Source organism: Caenorhabditis briggsae (genome assembly GCF_000004555.2).
Source record: "Caenorhabditis briggsae complete genome, chrIII, whole genome shotgun sequence".
NCBI classification, from domain to species: Eukaryota; Metazoa; Nematoda; class Chromadorea; order Rhabditida; family Rhabditidae; genus Caenorhabditis; species Caenorhabditis briggsae.
This window is the reverse complement of record NC_013490.2, coordinates 13,056,558-13,071,751: the sequence shown is the minus strand read 5'-3', so window position 1 is coordinate 13,071,751 and position 15,194 is coordinate 13,056,558. Positions and strand designations below refer to the sequence as shown.

General features: G+C 37.4%; 5 protein-coding genes across 5 annotated transcripts in view; 4 read left to right on the top strand and 1 right to left on the bottom strand.

Annotated features, from left to right (window-relative positions):
- CBG21192 overlaps positions 1–941 on the top strand; it is a gene marked incomplete at both ends in the record, with an annotated part of 2,415 nt that extends 1,474 nt beyond the window's left edge. Inside the window, one exon of the mRNA XM_045244584.1 lies at positions 811–941. Coding sequence (XP_045097233.1) covers positions 811–941 — 131 coding nt within the window. The remainder of the gene's footprint in view (positions 1–810) is intronic.
- A 366-nt stretch (positions 942–1,307) lies between these two features.
- Cbr-ztf-8 lies at positions 1,308–8,361 on the top strand (the record flags this gene model as incomplete). The annotated part of the gene is made up of 10 exons (XM_045244583.1): positions 1,308–1,387; positions 1,444–1,543; positions 2,444–2,769; positions 3,632–3,942; positions 4,638–4,720; positions 5,020–5,220; positions 6,229–6,372; positions 7,536–7,613; positions 7,735–8,078; positions 8,346–8,361. 10 exons carry the CDS (start codon positions 1,308–1,310, stop codon positions 8,359–8,361), a joined length of 1,683 nt encoding a protein of 560 aa, XP_045097232.1.
- Positions 8,362–8,660: 299 nt separating this feature from the next.
- On the bottom strand, positions 8,661–9,704 carry CBG21194 (the record flags this gene model as incomplete). The annotated part of the gene is made up of 3 exons (XM_002642753.1): positions 8,661–8,901; positions 9,136–9,260; positions 9,507–9,704. 3 exons carry the CDS (start codon positions 9,702–9,704, stop codon positions 8,661–8,663), a joined length of 564 nt encoding a protein of 187 aa, XP_002642799.1.
- Positions 9,705–12,594: 2,890 nt separating this feature from the next.
- Positions 12,595–13,741, top strand: CBG26066 (the record flags this gene model as incomplete). Its single annotated transcript, XM_045244582.1, has 2 exons — positions 12,595–12,740; positions 13,366–13,741. The coding sequence occupies 2 exons, from the start codon at positions 12,595–12,597 to the stop codon at positions 13,739–13,741; spliced, it is 522 nt and encodes a 173-aa protein (XP_045100387.1).
- Positions 13,742–14,664: 923 nt separating this feature from the next.
- CBG21196 lies at positions 14,665–15,011 on the top strand (the record flags this gene model as incomplete). The annotated part of the gene is made up of 2 exons (XM_002642754.1): positions 14,665–14,841; positions 14,886–15,011. The coding sequence occupies 2 exons, from the start codon at positions 14,665–14,667 to the stop codon at positions 15,009–15,011; spliced, it is 303 nt and encodes a 100-aa protein (XP_002642800.1).
- Positions 15,012–15,194: the final 183 nt, after the last annotated feature.

The following is a 15,194-nucleotide window of genomic DNA, read 5'->3' as shown; positions in this document are numbered from 1 at the left end:
AAATGAGATTTTTCGGATCAAAATTTGAAAAGTTCAGAGATTTTCATACTTGTAACGGGCCGGGTCGGGCTTTTTCCCGAATTTCGGAGGCCCGGCCCGGCGGGCCTGTTATTCCACAAGCTTTGAAATTTTCAAAAAACACATAAGGGGGGGACCCTTATGTGATTTTTTTCGATCAAAAAAATTTTTTTCGAGTTTTTTAAAAATATTTTTTGATCAAACAGGCAAACAATCCAAAAAGCACAAAAAATATAAAAAATTGTATTGAGAGCTCAAAATTCGGTTCAAAATGACAAAATTTTTGCTACCGGGCCCGGGCCTTGAAATTTTCCTCAGGCCCGGCCCGGCCTGGATTCCGGGCTCGGGCTCTGGCGGGCCGGCCCGGAATTTTACAAGTATGGAGATATTGCTTTGAAATAGTCGGAACTAATATTGATCGGAAATTTTGGAAATTTTCAGAAAAATGAGATTTCCAGTTGAAAATGACTAGTTTTGAGCTGAAAATCTCAAAAATCTGCCTTTTTGAGCTGAAATTTAGCTGCAAGTTGACTGAAAATTTGGCTTAAATCTGAGATCCCGAAAATTCTCTGAAAATTTCGCTGAAAATATCCGAAATCTGCATTTTTGTGACAAATTTTTTGTCTTTTTTGAGCTCAGAATTTAGCTAGAAAAATCAATTTTTCATCACAAAATCTGTCTTTTTTTAATCTGAAAATTTGTCTAAAAATCTCCGAATTCTGTCTTTTTTGTGCTGAAAGTTTAGCTGAAAATCTCCGAAATTGATCTCTTTCGAGCTGAAAATATATTCAGAACACTATGAATTTGACAAAGATGACCAAGACGATGTATATAATCCACATGGTCATGTTTCAGACATGCCAGACCTTGAGGACAACGAGGAGGAAGAGGGAGACGAGGGAAAGGCCGAGATCAAGGCTTAAACGACTTCCAGATCCATTGAAATCCTAAATTTCCCCAATAAATAATGCATTCGTTAATCTTTAATTTAATTTCTTTTTTTTCTCTTTTTCTCCTTGAAATTCCCCGGATTTTTCAACAGTTTGTGAACGTCTTTTCCGTATCTCATTCACACAGATTCTGTTATTCTATTCCCCATTTTTCTATTGTATCCCACACCTCATTTTCCATATATAATTGTTTTTGATCTTTATAAGTAAAGTGATATCTCCCCCCCGAAAGAAAAAATACTCGAAAATTTTGGATTTTTTAGTGTTGTTGACTCCTCAAATTCTATTCTTCTTTGTGTTTTTTCTCGAAATCTGAAAAATATAAAAAACTTGAAGAAAATGGCTCACCTGGTGTGCCCGATGTGCAGTGAGACGCTCAGCGAGGAGGGCTCTCACTTTTTCAAGCATTTTAAATATAAGCAAGTGTTTTTGTTTGAAAAAAAAACTAAGAATAACCAAATTTGGGATTTTCTAGGAGATATGCATGCGGAGAGAACGATTGTACGCATCAATTCTATACAGAAGCCGAGAGAAATGCACATTGCTCGGCGAATAATCATAAAAGATCGTTTCAGGTAAAAAATGCGGTTATTTTGCTCTAAAAAACGAGTTTTCCGGCTCAAGTTGGCGGATTTGTCTGAAAAATCGCAATTTTCAGTTCAATTTTGCTCTGAAAATGAAAAATGAGTTTTCTAGCTCAAAATATCAATTTTTAGCTCTATTTTCCTTTAAAAATTGAAAAAGTTTTCGACCTTAAAATGCTTAATTTTCGCTCAAAATTCGTTAAAATCCTCTGAAAAATTGAAAATTTCACTCAAAAATTCCACTAAAACTCAATTTTTGCTGCGATTCCATAAAAAGTGGAACTTCGCTCTAAAAATTCGAAAAAAAGACAATTTTTCAGTCGAAAAACACTAAAACTGACGTTTTTGATCTGATAGTGAAAATCAGCAATTCTAGCGCCCAAAACTTCAGAAATAACTCTAAAAATTCAGCAAAAATGAAATTTTGAGCCTGCATTTGCTAGTTATTCGCTCAAGTTTTTCTAAAAAGTGATTTTCAGCCCCCACTGTATCCCGAAAAACTTCAGACATTACTCTAAAAATTGAATTTTTCAGATTAATGACCTTTTTAAAGTGTAAAATGACTATTTCAGACTATTTAAGAGCTCAAAAAAGCGGTTTTCAGCTCCCAAAAATCATAAAATCAACGATTTTTTTTCCAGAAAACAGTGAACTCATACATTGATCGAATTTCAGCTTAAAGTTGGCCATTTTCAGCCAAAAATCACCTGTTTCAAGCCTAATTTTTCATACTAAAAATGTCCAGTTTTACTCGGAAAATTTCACAAAAATGAGATTTTCAGCCCCAATTCCATAAAAACGAGCTTTACTAGTGTAAAATGACTACTTCAAAGCTCAAAAAAGGGATTTTCAGCTCTAAAAAGTCCAAAATCGACGATTTCTTATTTCCAGAAAACAGTGAATCCATACATTGATCGAATGATCACCCAATTGGTAGAAGACGCGAAACACTTGGCGATGACGAATGATATGGAAGTAGTGATTGCGAATCGTTGGGGAGGAGGAGGAGATTCTGAATCTCACTCTGAACTTCTGAAGACGTCAGAAGTGGTGAAGCAGAGAAAGAAGAGAGTGACGTCGTCGTCGTCATCTACGATGACTCCAGTGACCAAGAAGACGAGAACGACGCCTGCTGTGAAGATTTCCACGTCTCCATTCGCCTTTTTGAGCAGCAGCACCACCACTTCTGGAGCAGCGTCTTCTTCTTCGAATATAAAGTATGGATTTTCGAAATTTAGGAATTTTAGCGATTTCCAGTATCTTAATCTCAAAATTGGCTGGAAAAAAACAAGAAAAAACGAAAAATAACCCCATTAAAGGTCTAAAAATGGCCTTGAATAGCCTAAAATTGACTGATTTTTACGATTTCTTCTAGCTAAAATTGAGAAAAAATCCATTGAAAGCTCACTATTTTTGGCTGAAAATGCTGAAAATGCCAAAAAACTGGCTTTAAATAAACTGAAAAATCACTGAGGATCACTGAATTTTTGGCTGAAAATTACCTAAAAATCTCACTACTTTTGGCTGAAAAACACTGAAAAATTAGGGAAAAAACATTGAATTTTTAGCTTGAATTTTTAGCTTTGAAAAATCCCCGCAAATCCTCAAAAATTACAAATTTTGCAACCAAAAAAATTGAAAAATCTCCTATTTCCACCTGAACATTGCTCCATTTTCGCCAAGTTTTTCCTGAAAAATGCACTTCTGGAAACCTCAAAAATCATGAATTTTCGAAATCTGAGCAATCTAAAAGTGCCCATTTTCAGTTACATAATTTTTGGTTAGGGTTTGATAAGAAAATCCATTTTGAGCTTCAAAAAATTATGATTTTTATCGATTTTGAACGAATTTCAGCTCAAAAAAGTCATTTTTCCTTCTAGAAACCTTCTGAAAATTCATGAAAACCCAACCATAAAATAATTAAAAACCCTAAAAATAATTAAAAAATCACGATTTTCAACCGGATAATTTGGAAAAACCCCTCATTTCCAGCATTTTAAAAATCTAGAAATTGACCGTTTTTTGCCTAGTTTCACTGAAAAATTCACTTCTAGAAACCTGAAAATTCCCCATTTCCAGCCCTCCGACTCCGCCCACTCCATCCCCAACCGCCACCGTCCAACCAGCCCCTTCTTCTTCGGCAATAGTGGATTCAACGACTTCAGATCACAATATCCCGATTCCACCAGCACCTCCACCGCCTACCACACGAAAACCAAGAAATCAGAGACAATCGGAGAGCTGCTCAACTGGACCACACAATCAGACGTACGAGGAGATGTCGGCACTGGATAAACTGATTGGATGGTTCGATCCGAATGTTCCAGAGAGACAGGATGCTGCCAAAATCAAGTGCTCAGTTTGTCACAAGGAAATAGTCTATGATTATAGTTAGTTTTCGCTGGAAAATGCCCGGAATTTCGGTTGAAAGTTGGAGAAAAATAGCAAAAAATGACATTTTCCTCTACTTTTCAGCTTTTTTTTCGCATTTTTCACAGCCAAAAACTGAAAAAAAAGTTAAATGTGGAAAAAAATGGCTTTAAAAAATACGAAAATTAACTGAAAATTTGGCTGGAAATGCTCGAAATTCTGAGAATTGGCTGAAAATTTGGCTCAGAATCGGAAACTCCGAAACTGGCTGAAAATCTGAAGGTATGAAAATATAGCTCAAAATTTGAAATTCCTAAAATTGGCTGGAAATGAGTATTCCTTTTTTTGCTGAAAATTCTGTAAATTGGCTGGAAATTTGGCTGAAATTTTGTGAATTGGCTAAAAATTTAGCTGAAAATCTCCAAAATATGTTCCTAAATTCAGAAAATTTGGCTGAATTTCGCTCAAAATCTGGATTCTTTGAGCTGAAATTTAGCTGAAAATCCAAAACTCTGAAGGTTGGCTGAAAATTCGGCTCAAAAAATCTGAAATTCCGAAGATTGACTGACTGAAAATCAAGCTTTTTAAAATGCTCAAAATCAATTTCAGCTTCATTTTGCCTGATTTTTCAAAATTGGACTTTAAAATTTGGAATTTTGGCTGAAAATTACCTGAAGATTTCGCTGAAAATCTCCAAAATCTGTAAATTTTTCAGTCATCCGCAAAGGACACGTCACCAGAGATCACATGGCGGCCGATGTGGCACCACAGGACTACGATGACATTCTGAAGAGTACGGTAAGCGAACCAGATTTTCAGATTCACCGAAAAAAAGGATTTTGGAGGAAATTTGGGTTAAAAAATAGCGATTTTTAGCTTCAAAAATGCTGGAAAAGCTCCTAAAATGCTAGAAAACGCAAATTTTTGAGCTCGAATTTGCCTAAAAATAGATGCAAAATGTCTGAAACGAAACGGGCCAAAAATGGTTCAAAAATCAGCCAAAAATGATCCTAAATTGGCCAAAAATGGTCCAAAATCGGTCAAAATTGGGCTAAAAAGCCTAAAATCGACCTTCTTCTCTAAAATCCCATTTCCAGATGGACCGATGCTACCCGGAAATGCCAAACTCGAGCCTTGCATGTCAACTATGCATGACTGGGTCGGATGTTCGTAAAACTCTCCGTCGTGAGCACATTGAGAAGTTCCATACGACCAGTTTGCCACCACTGACGTGTCCGTTGGACGGCTGTGGAAAAGGATTCAGAAGACAGTGCGATTTGAGTTCTCATATGAAGGAGGTAGGGCCGCAATCTATAGAAAAATGAGTAAAATGAGCCAAAAAAAACCCTGGAAAAATGAGTCAAAACATACATGTCACACTTTCATGAATGAGAGGCCAAAAATCTGACGAGCTACAAATTTTAGGCCATTTTTTTACCTTTCCAATTCAAAACTTGAAATAAAAATCTTTGTTTTTCACATTAGACCTCTACCAGTCGGTTTGAGCCCCCTCGGGGGCTCAACCTCCTGGCTTTCGTTCACTGTATCTTACACTTGAATTTCTAAAGTCTAGATTTTCCACTTTTCCGAGTGCCTGAAACTTCCAAGTATTTCGATTTTTAAATTTTGGATGTTACTAATATGGGAATTTCTAGATAACGTAATTTCTCCAATAGAAGCCCACATCTATTTGATGCCCACCTCTGATAAAACAGACGTACTTTTTTTTCATTTTCCTGATAATTTCTGTTAAGTCTTGTCGCTTTTTTGAGAAAAAAGATATCCGATTTTCTGAATTTCCGAGTTTCTACATGACAGAATACATGTTTCTTGAAAAGGGAATACAATTGTTTGATTTTCTAAAGTCTCGAATTTCTAACCTAAAATCCTTAATTGTTTCCGAATTCCTGAAATTTTGAATTACCCACATACATCAATATTTCTAAGCCTTTGGTTCGAGATCACAATGAAAGTATAGAGAAAAGGTTGCAATATTTTTGTAGAGAAAGCTAAAATTTGAGAAAGTTCGAGACCCTCATTTTTTGGAATTTTTTGGAATATTCTTGAACTTTTCTAGAACTTTCATGAATGTTTTGTGTCTTTTGGAGTTTTCTGCTTTTTTTCTAGAAGTTTTAGTATTTTCTGGAATTTACTGGAATTTTCTCAAACTTTCTGGAATTTTCTGGAACTTTCTGGAATTTTCTAGAATATTCTGGAGTTTTCTAGAGTGTTTAGGAACTTTCTAGAATGTTCTGAAAATCACTATTTTTGGCTGAAAATGGCTGAAAATCCCAAAATTTTTCCAGATTCACAAGGCAAGAATGTCGATACACAAGGACCAAACGTTCCAAAACATTCGCCGTCGTCGGAACGGAATGATCAACGAAATGATCAACAAATGCTTCCCGTGGTCTAGTTTGGAGGCGATGGAGAATAAGGCCATTGCATTGGTAGGCGATTTACAGCTAATTGTGGACTTTTAGGCTGAAAATCTGCTGAAAAACGAGATTTTCAGACAAATTTATAGCTGAAAATCGTGAATTTTGGCACTAAATTATGCTCAAAATGTCTTGTTTTATGTCAATATGTCAATTTTAGACGATTCTGTATGAAATTTGGATTTTTGGGCTTCAAAATTGGTGCAAATCACATGTTTGAACACATTTCAAGCTGAAAATCTTTATTTTTGACCCGAATTCAAGCTTACAATGAGTTTTAGACTAGGTTTAAGCTAAAAATTCCGCGTTTTCACTTGAAAATTCGGGCCTTTTGACCGATTTTATGCTGAAAATGGCGATTTTTGATCTTGACTGGCTTGAATTCATGCTCAAAATGATATTTTGGATTGATTTTCCGCGGAAAATCACGATTTATGACCTCGATTTACGGATTTTTGCTCAAATGGAACTAAATTCTGAACTATTTTAAGCTTTACAATGGCAAGTTTTCTTCATTTTAGGCCCAAATTGTTGCTCAAAATGACATTTTTCAGCTGAAAATCGCGGTTTCGGCTTGAAAATCGGAATATTGGGCACAAAATTTGGTCCAAAACGATTTTTAGGCGGATTTTAAGCATAAAATTCCGCGTTTTGACTTGAAAATCCGCTCAAAAACACATTTCGAGCTTGAAGACGTATGTTGAGCTGAAAATCTTCATTTTCAACCAAAATTCTGCTTAAAAGGGCCTTTAGACCGACTTCACGCTGAAAATGGCGATTTTCGACTTGAATTGGCTTGAATTCATGCACAAAATGATGTTTTAGACTAATTTTGGCTGAAAATCGCGATTTTTACATGCATTTACATGCTCTAATTGAATTTGGCAAGAAAATTAGTCAGAATAGTCATTTTTGACAAATGAAGTGCTGAAAGTCCTTATTTTAGGTCCGAAATTGATGCTCAGAATGACATTTTTGACTGATTTTGAGCCGAAAATCGCGATTTCGGCTGGAAATCGGCTCAATATGACTTTGAGCTCAAAATTGCCACATTTGGCACGAAATTTGGTACAAAACGATTTTTAGGCGGATTTTAAGCTGAAAATTCCTATTTTTGACTTGAAAATCCGCTTCAAAATGCCAATTTCAGAGCCTAATTTTCGAAATAGTTACAGAACAAAAGCGCCTCCTCTACGCCATCACTCGCGACGCCGACGGATTTGTCCAAAGATGTGCGACTCAGAGATGCTAATGTAAGGATTTTGCTGAAAACTGGACGAACATGGAAAATGACCTGAAAACACCGTGAAAATTCTTAAATTCTTGCTCAAATTCGAATTTCTCTGGAATTCAATATTAAATTCAAATTTCCAGAAGACCCGCCGCGCTCCACAATACAACACCACCGGCTCCTCGTCGTCCTCGTCGTCATCAGATTCAGAAGACGAATCGACGACACTGGCTACTGTAGAAGATCCAAACGGCACGCCAATCGACTTCTCGCGTGACGTCATCTACATTTGTCATCAATTCAACGCAGAAGTCACTCAGAAGTTGTCAGAACGAGCCGCGCCGATGCTTGTGAAGCGGGAGGCACGTGCTGAAGCCGTCGTTCTTAACGATGAACCGATGGAGGAGGAACCAGAAGACGACGTCAAAGAAGAGGAGGAACAACGGGAGGAGATGGAAGTTCCCAAAGTTGAAGACGTCGTTCAGAGGTACAAAAAAGCCTTCAGAATGGCAAAAAATTGAGGGAAAATAGCCCCAAAATAACCTCAAAAATCTGGATTGCTCATTCTAAAATCTAGGTCCTAGATCTCAAAAATATGCCAAATTTTTAGCTCATTTTCAGTCTGGTTTGACTAATTTTAAGGCTGTTTCCGTATTGCTCAGCCTAGAATCATCCTAGAATTCTGGCTCTAATCACTCCAGTTTTGCTCGAATTTTGCCTATTTTGACCCTAAAAATATTCCTGTTTTATTCAGGCCATTTGCAGTCTGATTTGTCTCATTTCTAGGCCATTTTTTGATTTTTTTCGCACATTGCTCAGCCTAGAATCTCCCTAGAATTCTGGCTCCAATCACTTCAGTTTTGCTGGAATTACGGACCTATTTTAGATATAGTTTTAAGCTAATTTTTAGTCTGATTTGGCTCATTTTTGCATTGCTCAGCATAAAAAAGCCCCCGAAATCTGGCTTTTATCAGCCTATTTTTACCCAAAAATGTCATATTGCTCAGCCTAGAATTTATCAAGAACAAGACTTTATTCATATCATTATCACACAATAAATCAGTTAGCATCACTCCTTGCTCGCCACGGCACTCGACTTCTCTTCACTCGCCTTCTTCTGCTTCTGATTTTGATTCTGATTCTTTTGCTCATCACCCGCCGACGGTTGCGTGGCTTCTACCTTCAACGTCTTCTCATCATCGTTGAATCCTTTGAGACGCGCTTTTTCGAACATCGGAACCGCCTCCTCTAGTGTAATGTATTGCTTATCTTTGGGCGATTTGAAACCGTCCGGGATGCGTTTCGCGTCGCTGGAAATAAGGGTTTCTCGTTAGTAAGAGGTTAGAATGAGCTCGAAAATAGGTCAAATGGCCTGAAATTCGTCCAATTTCGGCCTGAAAAGGTTAATTAGGTCTGAATCAGCTCGAAAATCGCCAAACTGGGTCCGAAATTAGGTCAGAAATCGGTCATTTTTAGCCGATTTTTGGGGGGTCAGAAATGGGGTTTTCCAGTCATTTCCAGCCAAAATCCCCGAGATTTCTTACCGCTTGACCGGTGGCACCACCGGCGGTCCCTTTCCCATGCTAATCGCTCGTTCGGCGAGCTTCTTCAGTTCGGACATGTTGTTCTCGTTGTGATCCTCCGATTTCCTCTCGGCTTCGCTTTTTTTCTGGAAGAATTTTCGGTTGAAAATGACAGAAAATGAGTTAAAATACGCCATAGAGCATATAATAGACCAAAAAAGAGTCATTTTTGGCTAAAAATCATTCAAAAATGAGAAAAAATGGCCGAATTATGTCATAGAGCATATATCCCATATATAGTGCCATATAGAGCGTTTTTTTTTTTTGGCTTAAAAAGAGGCAAAATAGGTAATAGAGCATATGAAGTGCCATACAAAGCACTAAAAATTCACCTCTTTCGACATTTTCTTCGATTTGCTGTGTCGCTTGTCCGCGGACTGAGCGGTCGCGGACCGCGTGGCCGGCGTGGCCGTGGCGGCCGGTGTGAACGAGGAGGCCATCATCGGAGGACCACCACCGGGCGGATTCGGCGGTTGGCCAATGATACGTGTCGAACGAACATCCTTCTGTTTCTTTTTCGTGACACACATATCTTGATCTGCAAATTTTCGTGATTTTTGAGATTCTGGGAGCCCTAGAAAGCAAGATTTATATGCCCAAAAATTCCAAAAAACTAGCCTAGAAATCTGCAAGAATGGCCTAGAAACCTCAAAAACTAGACATGGCCGAGCTCTGAAATCTGGCATTCAGATGGCCTAGAATTCCTGGAAATCCTAGGCCACCCCTGCCTTTCCTTCAAAGACTCACACAATTGGAAGTAGATCTATTATTGAAAATTGTGTGTAAATTGAGGCTTTGAAGAAACAGAAGACTGCCTTTACTCTATCTAAAATTGAACTATCGGCGATTGTTCATTCATCGGCTCTCTTATAAGACCCCTCAATCCCAGTGATTTGGAGCCACTGATAAGAGAAAAGTAGATCAGTAGGAGAACACGCATGAAATACCGAGCCTTTTTGCCGTGAAAATGGTGACCTAGAAATCTAATTATTGGGATTCCTGGTCCCCCGGATTATGGGCTAGAAATCTCAAAATCCTTCCCTAAAAATCATTTTAAACTTGGCCTAGAAATCTCAAAAAAAGGTGGCCTAGCAGTCCCTAAAACCTGGCCTAGAAATCCAAAATGCCCCATGGCCTAGAAATCCCTAACAATCTGGCCTAGAAATCTCACGAAAAAATCACAAAAGAATGACCTAGAAATCGTTAAAAACCTGACCTAGAAACCCTTCTGAAAAGCCATAAAATCCCTAGAAGAATGACCTAGACATATTCAAAAATCTGGTCTAGAAATCTCAAAAAAGTGGCCTAGAAACCAAAAAAGTCTAAAGATCCCAAGGAGAATGGCCTAGAAATCCCCAAAAACTATGGACTAGAAATCCCTAAAAATCTGGCCAAGAAATCTCAAAAAAGTGGCCTAGAAACCAAAAAAGTCTAAAGATCCCAAGGAGAATGGCCTAGAAATCCCCAAAAACTATGGACTAGAAATCCCTAAAAATCTGGCCAAGAAATCTCAAAAAAGTGGCCTAGAAACCAAAAAAGTCTAAAGATCCCAAGGAGAATGGCCTAGAAATCCCCAAAAACTATGGACTAGAAATCCCTAAAAATCTGGCCAAGAAATCTCAAAAAAGTGGCCTAGAAACCAAAAAAGTCTAAAGATCCCAAGGAGAATGGCCTAGAAATCCCCAAAAACTATGGACTAGAAATCCCTAAAAATCTGGCCTAGAAATCCTGATAATGTGGCCTAGAAACCAAAAAAGTCTAAAGATCCCAAGGAGAATGGCCTAGAAATCCCCAAAAACTATGGACTAGAAATCCTTAAAAATCTGGCCAAGAAATCTCAAAAAAGTGGCCTAGAAACCAAAAAAGTCTAAAGATCCCAAGGAGAATGGCCTAGAAATCCCCAAAAACTATGGACTAGAAATCCCTAAAAATCTGGCCAAGAAATCTCAAAAAAGTGGCCTAGAAACCAAAAAAGTCTAAAGATCCCAAGGAGAATGGCCTAGAAATCCCCAAAAACTATGGACTAGAAATCCCTAAAAATCTGGCCAAGAAATCTCAAAAAAGTGGCCTAGAAACCAAAAAAGTCTAAAGATCCCAAGGAGAATGGCCTAGAAATCCCCAAAAACTATGGACTAGAAATCCCTAAAAATCTGGCCAAGAAATCTCAAAAAAGTGGCCTAGAAACCAAAAAAGTCTAAAGATCCCAAGGAGAATGGCCTAGAAATCCCCAAAAACTATGGACTAGAAATCCCTAAAAATCTGGCCTAGAAATCCTGATAATGTGGCCTAGAAACCAAAAAAGTCTAAAGATCCCAAGGAGAATGGCCTAGAAATCCCCAAAAACTATGGACTAGAAATCCCTAAAAATCTGGCCAAGAAATCTCAAAAAAGTGGCCTAGAAACCAAAAAAGTCTAAAGATCCCAAGGAGAATGGCCTAGAAATCCCCAAAAACTATGGACTAGAAATCCCTAAAAATCTGGCCAAGAAATCTCAAAAAAGTGGCCTAGAAACCAAAAAAGTCTAAAGATCCCAAGGAGAATGGCCTAGAAATCCCCAAAAACTATGGACTAGAAATCCCTAAAAATCTGGCCTAGAAATCCTGATAATGTGGCCTAGAAACCAAAAAAGTCTAAAGATCCCAAGGAGAATGGCCTAGAAATCCCCAAAAACTATGGACTAGAAATCCCTAAAAATCTGGCCTAGAAATCCTGATAATGTGGCCTAGAAATCCAGGCTCCGCGACGTTTCGAAAGTGCGACGTTTCGAAAGTGCGACGTTTCGAAAGTACGGGAATTAATGCTTTGAAAGCTTCAATTATACAAAATTATGTTCGAAATACCATTTAAACACCCAAATACAAGTTTTTGCTTTTTGTTCCATGCAAAAAAGCGCAAAGCTGTTACTTGCGAAACGTCGCGGAGCCGAAATCCAAATATTGAGATTCCTAGTCCCCCGGATAATGGGCTAGAAATCCCAAAAATTGGCCTAAAAATCCTAAAATCTGGCCTAAAAATCCCGAAATTTGGCCTAAAAATCCCGAAAATTGGCATGAAAATCCCAAAATCTGGCCTAAAAATCCAAAATTTGGCCCAGAGAGCCTAAAAATCACAAAAATTGGCCTAAAAATCCCAAAATCTGGCCTAAAAATCACAAAAGAGAAATCGTTAAAAACCTGGCCTAGAAATCCTTCTAAAAAGTCTAAAAATCCCTAGAAGAATGGCCTAGAAACCCCAAAAATTATTGGTCTAAAAATCTCACAAAAATCTGTCCAAGAAATCCCAAGAAGAATGGCCTAGGAATCTCTAAAAAATTGGCCTAAAATCCCAAAAAAAAAGTTACCTAAAAATATCAGAAAAATTGGCCTAGAAAACCTCAAAAAACTGGCCTAGAAATCCCAAAAACTCGGCCACTTCTAAACAATGAGTTTCAGCCCACAAGTGTACGGTAACGGGCCCCGATCTCCATACGAACCGATCGTTCCACCGCCATCTGAATCACCACCGGATCCATTGAATTCACGTGTCGAATCATCGGCAGTCTATTCTACGGAGAGAACTGATTATCGGTAGGTATTCTGAAAGTACCGTAATCTGAAAAAATCTGAAATTTTGGGCTGAAAATTGAAAAAAATTACTGAAAATGAATCTGAAAATCGATTTTAGCAGAATTTTCATTCTAGAAAATACTATGAAAATTCGAATTTCTGATCCAGAATGACAAATCTACAGTAATCCAAAATTATCGATTTTTTAAAATTTGGAAAAATCAATTTCCAAATCTACAGTACTCAACATTGGAAACATCCAATTTTCAAAACTACAGTAATCTACAGTAGTCAATAATGTAAAACCCTAGTTTTTTCGAAGTCTCCAAATTTCAAATCTACAGTAATCCAAAAATATCGATTTTTTGAAAATTGGAAAATTCAATTTTTCAAATCTACAGTACTCAAAAATGTCGATTTCCTAAACTACAGTAGTCTACAGTAATCCAAAAAGAATTCCAGATTTTTCGAAATTTTGCGTTTCAAATCTAAAATAATCCAAGTTGAGAAACGTCGATTTTTGGAAATTTGGAAAATACTTTTTTCAGCCAAAAATCCGAAAATTGTCTGAAATTGATGCTGAAAATCGATTTTAACATATATTATTTCTACAAATTCCCAAATCCAACGCTTCCCCCAGTTCCAGATCTCCATCCTCCCGCTCATCTCGTCCCCCATCGCGTGCTCCTCGTTCTCCATCATTCTATCAGCCAAGACGTTCAAATTCTCGATCCTCCACCACCTCCTACCATCGCAATCGTCCCTACAACCCCTCCATTGCTCATCACAACAATCCACGTGGCTATTCTGGAGGATCATCGTCATCATCTCGTCACTATCCATCATCGTTTCGTAGTGGTGGTGGTCAGAATAGCTATCAGAATAGCTATAGTGGCTCGTCGTCACGTCATCGTGGATCTTCAGAATACAATTCTAGAAGCTCAAATTCGTCGCATTCGTGGCGCTCGTTTAGCAATCGTAACGATAATAGAAATAATTCTAGTGGAAATGGATGTTTTTGAAATTTTTTTAGAAGAATTTTGGCTTAAAATGACCAATTTTGGACCCAAAAATTGTAATTTCTGGGTTAAAAATGAGCAATTTCGGATCTGAAATTTGGCTTAAAATGAGCAATCTTTGAGCCAAAAACCTGTAACTCGTTTTCTTTTTTCTTCTTATCATATCTATATATCAGATTTTAATCACTTTTTTTGACCCTAAAATTTTCTTGATTCCCCTTTTTTGTTAAAAAAATTTTTGCTTTTTTTATATTGTTCCCTTCCCGTTTCCCCTGATCTTTGGTCCCTTTAAAAATCGAGTTTTTTCTCCTTCGCCTCGCCCCCCACAATCAATTTTCGAATCAATAATCATCAAATTTGTGGAATCATCGATTTTTAAAACAATTTTCAGCTAATTTTTGGCTGAAAACGCTAAAATTTCCACCAAAAAATCGAATTTTCCGTTTTGCGCGTCATTTATGGTGTTTGGTCCGCGGTTTTGAAAAATTAGAATTTCAAAATTTCCGGTCAACGTTAGTGTGCTGTGTCGATTGTTGACAATCGACAAAAATCGTCAAAATCGGTGTCGATTTCGTCGACTCGATCAAAAATCGACATTCAAAAAGTCGACAGAAAATCGACTTTTCAAAAGTCGATGAAAGTGAAAATCGACAAAAGTCGATTTTTGTCGATTTTGAATCGACTCAAAATCGACAAGAATCGACAGAAAATCGACAGAAAATCGACTTTTGTCGACTTTTGTCGACTTTATTGTCCGAGAGGACTACACGACCGGCGACCTAGAAACTGCCTGTGACCGGGGTATTTTTCATGAAAAACAGGCATTTTTCATGGAATTTTCAACTGAAAAACCGTATTTTTCTTGTTTTTTTTGAGTGTTTTGTTTTTTTTTTCTGTTTCATTTACGACATTCTTGCTTTTTGCAGATGTATTCGTCACAAAATCAATCTAAAGCGTGGCGATTCTTCGAAAAACAAAATAACGGACAAACTGTGACCTGTAAACTGTGCGGAAGGAGCATAAAGTTCCATTCTTCGACCACAACGATGCATCAGCACTTAAACAGTCACCACGAGAAAGAAGTTGTAAAAATGGAAAGATCGGTAAGCAGAAAATTATATATTTTTTGTTAAATTCTTAATTTTAGACGACGACTGAAGAGTACGAATATGACGACGAGAATGATGACTCAGAAGGCGTTGAATATTTCGAATCCAGAGAGCATAACGATGATACTTTTGGAAACGATTTGGCCCAAATAATGAAACATTAATTCCTTATGCTGAACTTTGTTCTTCTTCTTCCCTTTTTTTTAATTTTGTCGCTTTGAATTTTCTTCTATTTTCCTTGCCATCATATTTTGTAGCCCCGTTGAAACTAAGTTTTACACTATTTTTTTTTATCCATAAAAATAAAGTTGTTACTCTAAAATAAAGTTGTTACAATGATTTCTTCA